The 8,743-nt window shown below is 42.1% G+C and overlaps 1 protein-coding gene across 1 annotated transcript; it reads left to right on the top strand.

Moving 5' to 3' along the window:
- Positions 1 to 3,830: 3,830 nt before the first annotated feature.
- On the top strand, positions 3,831 to 8,537 carry LOC119434469 (ralA-binding protein 1-like). Its single transcript, XM_037701612.2, has 4 exons — positions 3,831 to 4,007; positions 4,239 to 4,371; positions 4,876 to 5,005; positions 8,204 to 8,537. The coding sequence occupies exons 2-4, from the start codon at positions 4,281 to 4,283 to the stop codon at positions 8,520 to 8,522; spliced, it is 540 nt and encodes a 179-aa protein (XP_037557540.1). The 5' UTR covers positions 3,831 to 4,007; positions 4,239 to 4,280; the 3' UTR covers positions 8,523 to 8,537.
- The last annotated feature ends 206 nt before the right edge of the window (positions 8,538 to 8,743 follow it).

The following is an 8,743-nucleotide window of genomic DNA, read 5'->3' as shown; positions in this document are numbered from 1 at the left end:
TCCTCATAGCGCTCTGTGTTTCATTATGGCTGCATTTCTCTCTTCCCTTTTGCTATTATTGTTTTAGAGCGAAAGCTCTACTACGCCATGTGTTGCAAGGTCATTCATCGCGTCGTAATGACCTTGAGGCGCCGGATCGCGAGCCGCCGGAGCGCAAGTGTGGCAGGTGTGACGTCACGCCACGTGATCCGCTGCGGAGAGGAGTCGCAGCTCGCTCGGAGCCTCGCCTGCGGTACCACGTGACTATGCGAGGGTTGAACGGCTGCTTCGCCGGCGCTTGGTCGCTCAGTATCGCCATGGATGGCGCGCCGGCTGGGCCATCTGAGCGTGCGCTTCAGCGCAAGCTGAATCCAATCATTCAGTAGATATAGCTACACCGCAGGCTGCGAAATCTCAAGCAATGTTGGCTGCTGAAACACCGGAGCAAAGTGCGGCCAGATTAGCAAAACCAAGCCGAACAGACCTTTCGCTCGTGATAACTAAGTTTACAAGAGTTAAACCTCAGCCAATTTTTTTTTACTGTGTCTCCAGATATATCAATCGCCTTCGTTTATCCATTCACCAAGATATTTGTATTATTTTACCCGAGGCATTTCCGGGCCCTGTATTAACACTGTTCACTGTTTTCATTGAATACCATAAAACCTTATTTTTAACGCTAAATTTTAATCCTAAATTATCACCCTTTTGTCTATAGATATTAGCCAGACGTTGCATATCACTTATGCTTGTTAGCAAGCAACACAATGTCGTCCGCAAAAAATAAACCTGGAAGCTGCTGCTCAGCTATTGGGCCCGCTTGCTTGAGAGGTTAATCCCAATATTGATTTCTTCTAGCGCCCTTTCCATCCTTACCATGTACGTCATAAACCGCAGCGGCGATTTATTGAAAGGTTGGTGGCGCCACCATCGTCTTCCCTGAATGAGCGGCGCCGGTCGGAAGACCCGACCGCAGCTGCATGGAGCTTGGAGCTTTGACAGACGTTTTACTCTGCTGCATCTAGCTTTGATACTCGGTGACAGAAACAATGATATTATTCCCCACCGACCTGCAGTAAATAGATAGAAATAAATGGAAAGAAAAATAAAATGGACAAATTTTCCATCTCAATTTATATAGATTACGTGGATTTGTTGCAGTGTTTACACGGGTTTTACAAAAACCGCATTAGTGGTATATTTAGGAGCGGTGTATAATAGGCGAGTCTACAGTGAACTAGAAGTATATTTTCCAGTGCACTGTAGGTGAGACGAAAACTCGTAAAGGCTCATGGGAAACGTCGTCTGCTCGGCGCTTAATTGCGGCTCAACCACTAACGGCTCCGGCGCGCGATTTTCCGTTCGCGGGGCTGGTCGCGCTTGCTCTCTGTGCACTTTCATCGCAAGGTATCGCCCATGCTGCAAATATCTAGAGCCTGTGACGGTCGCATCGATGACTGACCATTATATCTGAGCATAGGCAGTCATTTAAAATATTTTTTTCTATCGACCGAACACGTGAATTAGGCGTGCGTGCACATGCTGTCACAGTCGCACTTTCTTGTTCTCAAGTGAATTCTGTTCGGATCAACGATGTGAGTGATCTTGTAACATTTCAATCGTGAATATCAGATTTGTGCTAGAGCCCGTCGTTATACACTAACGTGATTGCCTTTCGTAGGCCTTGATAAATCGCGTTGAGCAAGCGCGCACAGCTAAGAACTTTGACTTTCCTTAAAAAAAAAAAAGAAAGATAAAGAACTTCCACACGTTTAGCTTTTCAAACTTTTATACCACTGATAACGTAGATGCTTGGACAAGTTGGTAGGACATATTAGGAATTTTATATAATTTTACAGCGAACCTTTATAGGTTTTGCGACGTTTATCATGCATTTGTTGTCTTCTAAAATAACTTGCTGTCCACGTTACTGATAATATTTCATGGAACATAATAACCAAATGTTAACCACGCGGTCGGAATGCATGATTTAACGATGTTTTAACGTAGTATCTCTTTCTGCAACTTCACCAAAATAATTGTCATAAAAGCCTAGAGAAATTTATAACACATTTTAACGCGATCAAAGCTGCAGTATACCCCTTGTGTTTGGGACACTTTGTGATAGTTATGTAAGATATGGAACGTGAGGTATGCGCTAGAAGCGTTCGTCGACTGCAGTTCACTTCCGCGCGTGCTTGAGTCTGTCTTAATATGCTTTCGACGTCTCTTTATAAGTAATATTGCAGCTTTGTGATCGTGAGGCTAGTGTTTCTCGTCTTGTGCACCTTTCACAAAATATACGAGAAAAGTTACGGTCTACACCTTTTAAATCCTAGCTCCCACTACACCATGCTCATCTTGCATCGAGCACAAAATTAAGGTCGCTATGCTATGCAAGGTATTGAATAGTATGCATTCGTGCCAAGAAAAAGCCATGGATTGGAACCGCCTGCTCGCCTCTAACGCCTCCACTACTAAATCATGCATGTTTGATCAAATCAGCTTAGTGAAACTTAGATGTAATAAGTAAAAAAAAAAAAAAAATGAGATCCCTATTCCACTACTGTGCCGATGGAAGCCAGCGAAGCTGTGGTGGGTTCTGTCTTTGGCGCGAACAGAATTCGCTTGAGAACAAGAAAGTGCGATTCGTCATTCAAGATAAACCCGCGACTGCGACAGCACGCATACCTAATTGACGTGTTCGGTCGATTCGGCTAGAAAAAATATTTTAAATGACTGCCTATGCTCAGATATAACGGTCAGTCATCGATGCGACCGTCACGGGCTCTAGATATTTGCAGCGTGGGCGATACATTGTGATGAAAGTGCACAGAGAGTCAGAGAGCAAGCGCGACCGGCCCCGCGAACGGAGAATCGTGTGCCGTAACCGTCAGCGGTTGAACCGGAAGCGCCGAGCAGACGACGTTTCCCATGAGCCTTTACGAGTTTAAGTTATTTCCAATTTAAATGTGTTATTAGATGCAGTTTACAGAATTGTGATATCGTTTTTCGTTGCTCAGCTATAATGTTGTAAACTTGATAGTTTCCTTTTCTGAAGTTTTGCAAATTTGAACAACTTTTATTATAAAAAAAAAAAAATGACAACCAAACCGAAAAAAGCGAGGCTGCGCTACGTCGCCAAGACGGGCGCGGAGCGCAAGAAGCGGATTGCTGGCGTCTACATTACCGTGGAAACGCGTAATTTATGGGGTCAATAATGCTTCGCATAACGTCGATTCCACATGGCGTTAGATGCGCACTTTTTTTTTTTCTTTGTCCGTGTGCTAAATATTTTATGCATTGTTAACGTTACGTGCACGTAATCGACATCGAAGCACGAATTTCTACCACATGCATTTTGTTGTTGTTGTAACTCATTTTCTTCATGAGCTCTTTCATCATAACATTATACTCTCATATTTTTCTATTCATTTACCCGCCTTGCATCTTCTAGTTCCACGGCCGCGAGACTTTTGAATTGATGATGCGTCCCAAAGATGCGTTGGAAAGCCCGCGGCATTTCCTTTCCTTTTTTTTTTCTTCTTCTCAATGAAACAGTACAAATTAGATAAATGGTAAACTTACTACTAACACTCGGCAAACTGAGTTCACAGCAAATCTTTTCTTGCGCTTGCTTTAGAGAAAACTGAACAAGGTGGCGGTGATGTTTTCTGAACTCATCCGTAACAGAAACTTGCAAATCGCATTTCAGTCGCAATAAACAGAGGCGCAAAACGGGATACTTTTTAGTTTCTTTTCTTTCTTCCGAATGCTTGCGCTAAGAGCCTAACAGCGCTAACAAATAAATAATGGTTTGGGCAATGCTAGCGTTATCCGCGCTTTTCGGGCTGGCAACCCGGACCGTGCGGTCTCGCGTTCGATGGCAGAGACATCGGCGCGCCCGAGCTAAACTAAAGATGTTCGTCGAGTTTGGTTCTATTATCTATTTAAAATTTGTCTAGGCACTCGACGGCGCGTCGTAACGCCAAACGATCCTGTGAGTGAGCAAAGCCCACAGCGTTCAGGTACTGTTGACTCATAATGCCGCGCGACGTTTATCAGCTGCCGTATCGCTCCCAACGTTCCTGTGATTGACACTTTCTCCTCACCGAGATACGTTATCTGCTATCGGCTTTCGTTTTTAATTGGGTGACATCATTCGCTGCTTTGCAAATGAGTTCACCAGCAAGATATATATCGAAAATGTCATCGCAGGAGACGTCCTTGTATCACGTGCCGTGTTTTCGTATTTGCAGAGGTTGCGATTCTCGCACCGGTTCTGCTAGCCGGCTGTGGGAATGGATTTTGAAAGTCCTGACGTCGAGAAAGACTTCCCAGGGCTTTACGCGTCCGAGGCGGTTGGGAAAGGACAGGAGCGAGATGTCACCTGTGAGTAAAAGCGCATTGTATCTCGATGGATAATAATGTTTTGGTTTGCATGCGTAGAGAAGCCAGGTTTCATGGATGAATGGGAGTGCTCGAATTTCGCCGCAATAAAAGCTATCGATATTAAACTAAATGGCTTCAATAATATGAAGGCTGTCAAGCTATATGTGCATCGGGAGGACAAACGGCTGAATGTTATGGTTTGCTGGTAGAGTGATGTTTTATGCGTATATGTGCATAGATTATTTGTGAAGCGTTAAGACCACCGGTCTCTTAATTGTTGCGTCGCAAGGACACGAGAAGAACACATGAACACGCATGCACGCTGCTATTTGTGTGTTTATGGGCTATCTGTGTGTTCCAAGTGCTCCGTCTGCGTGTTCATGTGCTCTTCTCGTGTTCTTGTCATGCTTGCACTACACTTGTATTTCAATATGACATACCAACAAGCCCGCATCACCAGCTTACTTCTGTCAAACTATTTATTTGCCATTATTATTTCTGCAGATAGCGATGATGAAAAGGTCTCGAAGAAGGAACTCCTGATTGGCAAGCTCAAGGATAAAAAGGACAAGAAGGACAAGGGATATGTTGCATTTGAAGGAGAAAGCTCAGAAGGAGAAATGGATGAGTCACGGTAAATTGTGCCCTAGTCTGATGGGGTTTTGCTTTTTAATATGTTTGCTTGCCATTGACTAGTTCTTGAAGTTTGCCACTGTTGTGCATGTAACACTTGACTGGAAGCATGCTGCTTGGAGATTGTGCAAGCAGTATCTCTTGCATGCTGTTGCTATAAACGAGCTCTGGTGATTGACTACTGTGTTAAACTGCAGCATTTCGACTACTAGTTAAGCGGCAGCGCACACATTGTGGTGCACTAAAGCACACCTACTAACTCTCCAGAATTTTTTGTAACGTTTACAAATTTGGGCTCATTGTAGAATTTTATTAATGTTGCATCAAGTCTTATGAGAAGCAAATTCGGTTTGTGGATATGTGTTTAAGCTGGGTAAAAGATGGCGCTGTACAAGATAGCAAAAATGCATGCATTAATAAATTGTGATGGTACTTGCACCACAATCTTAATATCTGTTCCAAGTTTGCTGCTCCTTGTCTGCTGCGTCTAAAGGTAAATAATTGTTAATGAAGCATATATGCATGTGGGTGCTGAAGACAAACATTAAAAAAAAAAAAAAGCATGCAATGCCTGCCTTCTGCATTACGGGATTTAGTGTCCAAGGGATATCTACCATTTGTGAAGTTCACAGGTTGGCAGGTATGCCAAAACAGCATTGTGTTTTCTGAGGTTCAAGGTAATTAAGAAACTGATCAAGGACAATCTTAGTCCGATAGGCAGCATAATTTGTTTCTGTTGTATGCTGCAGTATCTGCAGAGTAACACTAGATGGGTCTGCTTTAGGCATCAGTGGGTTACTAAAATACTTATAGAATACAGAATTTTTAGAGGGTATGTTTAGCCTCACCTAGATGCTGTCGAATCTTAAATGTGTGTGCCTGTATGTTCTAACAAGGACCATTACTCTTAGTTGTATGAGGCAGTGATCCCAAAGCGGAATTTTCTCTACATTCTGTTATTACACACTTAAAACTTTGAGAATGCATTTCAACGTCAAGCAGCTAACTGCTGGCAAGGAAGTCATGACCTCAGATGTCAGCGATAAGGAGAGGGTCTTGTAAATAATATGCCACCCCCCTTTGAGAAAACCTTAATGCTATATTCCTTTCATCATAAGTGCTTCCTGGTTAGGCTACCTGCTTGTCTCCTAGCTTTGCCTTAACTGATTGATGGCTCTTTTTAAAGGTTCAGGCACATTTAAGGGAAATGGCTACATGTGCATAAAGTTGAGCTTACCACGGTGGCCGTTAGGCATATCAGAAAATCAACTTTCATGACTGCTGCAAAAACTACCTATATGTGCCATCTTCTGTTATTATATTAGCACAGATTCCAGTTATTAGGATAAGCACTAAAGGATTAAGCATTCAAATTTAATGACAAAAAAAGAAAAACCTTACATGCAGATTACAGTAAAAGCAAATCATCTTGACTATCTCTTGTATAACAAGTAAAACTCTTATGTTTTAATTCTCATGTTAGTCTTTTCAACCAATTTTTTTTATCAGTACTATATTTTGCCAGTAGTTCTCACCCTATCTCTTTCAAATTAGGCTACACCTGTGAGATGCACACTTTCAACAGCCATACAAATCTGTGGGCTCCATTGGCTTCATTGCTCATGCTCACACAATCAAGCTTGTGGATCTTAAGGGGGGGGGGGGGGGATGGAGGGCAATATTGGCTCAAAATGTTATTTTTTTTATTTTAACACTACATATTGCCACTACTTTTGGCAAATGTTTACACCAAGTGGCAACCTCAGATGCACAACAGAAGGTATTTAAAATTGTGGTCAAACGCGCCTACCCCCGTGACTCCGCCTACTCACCGCACAAGTTTGTGTTATGTGCTGTGGCATTTGCTTTGTTGTTAAAGGATGCCTAAATGTATTTACATATATAATCATTTAGAAACATAATGTATCTAGCTAAATTAATGCTTTGAGTAGTTCAGTACGGGGCCAAAAGGAGCCATGATAGTCGCAGGAGTTAGCGCGACATTTGTTTACGTCCGCGTTCCCACCGTTACTGTACCCGAATTTTTACCCGCGTTCTGCTCAGAAAAGGAACATTTTCTCTGCAACCACTGCAGTTTTCAAATGGTAATTTTTGTGAATTGTTTACACATTTTACTGAACCAAGTAAAATGTGTTGCCATCTGGAAGTTTGTTTTTTATTAAAGCTTTTGTTTAAGAAAAAACCATAAAATTTAAGTCCTCAGAAAAAAATTTATTTCGCTGAACAGTGGTCAAATCTACAGTTATTCTTTTGGTTCAGAAGAACACCCATTGCATGTCCAACAACCACAACCTTTGTACCTATGAAGAATTTTTCAAAAATGTTTCTTCAGGAAATAAAGAAACAAAAAAAAGTTTATTAATATTTTAAGAACGGCTCAGTGCACCAAGTTTAAAATATATTTAGTAAATAACAATTTCAAACAGCCTGGAGAATTTCATTGAGCTTGCATCAAAAATAACAGAGGCAGCAGTAGCTGAACGCCTAGGTTTGCTATCCATTCCCCCCTTAATGAAGCCTGCGAATTTCAGTTTCAACAGCCATTGAAAGTACATGTGTGACTAAAGTATTACTATCATTAGCATAGATATAACAATAACCCATAAATGGAAACGAGTTCGTGCATAGGTTTCACGGGTTCATGTCATAGTTGTGCTGTAATTGCACCTTGCAGCATTGAACATTATCCTGCTTAGTGTTATACAGTCTGCCTCGGCTGCTTTAATTGTATTAATTTACATTCATGGGCATGCTTGTCAATTGTCAACTCTATATATGAACATGAACCTCAAGGACTTCTGCAGTTGCTTGACAAGTTGAAGGAAGGTTAAAAATTGCAAGAAAATACCAGGACAAGCAGAAGGAACCCACAATACACCACGAGCGCAGACTGCCAACTGTTTATCCTTGGTAATCAAAGAATGGGTTATTTAAGCAAGAACCCAGGCACATGCCGAGTTGCTTTGCATGCTTGGCAATTACCTGTATGTTAGGTTGTGTCATGTTGCTATATCTAGTGCCTGCCCTGGTACAATGGATGAATGTGTGGCACAAGTGATGTTCTCGTTCACTGCAATAGTCTGACGGTTACAAAACATTGCACAGCATGGGAGACAGCTGCTTCAGTTCATTGCATATATAACTCTTGTGGTTTTATATCCTTCCATTGCAACTTCAGAGGCAAAAGCAAAAAGAGTAAGGCTCCATTCAAGTTTCCCGGAAAGGAAAAAAAGGAGAAATCTCAAAAAAACAAAGAAAGCATCAAGTCGAAAGACTCCAAGGACGCCAAGAAAGATGCCGAGAAAGACAACAAGGATTCAAAAAAGAAGAAGGAGTGCAAGGTGAAGCTTGTCAAGAAAAAAAAGAAGGCTGAAAAGGCTGGTATGTATGCTTTGGAGAAAGCGCAAAGCTTATCAAATTGCAAAGCACTTGATGAGCTTTTGACTTCTGTGATACCATGTCCACGCATATATCAGGAAGCTATAAATGTCCTCTGAAACTGTTCTCAATCTCAAACTTTCGGGGATACAGTAATTTAGTGAGGTTTTAGTACTGGATGCGTACAGCATGTGCCTACGGGTGACAGGGCTCCTGGCACTAAGTGTAGATAGCATGCTTGGCACTGTGGCCTGAATGCTGTCCATAAGTGCCACCAAATACGCCGCTAGCCTGCAAAATCTCACGTGGGGAGGCCACTCGATGGCAGTTGCAAAATGCT

This window comes from Dermacentor silvarum, unplaced genomic scaffold (assembly GCF_013339745.2).
Source record: "Dermacentor silvarum isolate Dsil-2018 unplaced genomic scaffold, BIME_Dsil_1.4 Seq1097, whole genome shotgun sequence".
NCBI lineage: Eukaryota > Metazoa > Arthropoda > Arachnida > Ixodida > Ixodidae > Dermacentor > Dermacentor silvarum.
This window is presented reverse-complemented; position numbering and strand designations above follow the sequence as displayed.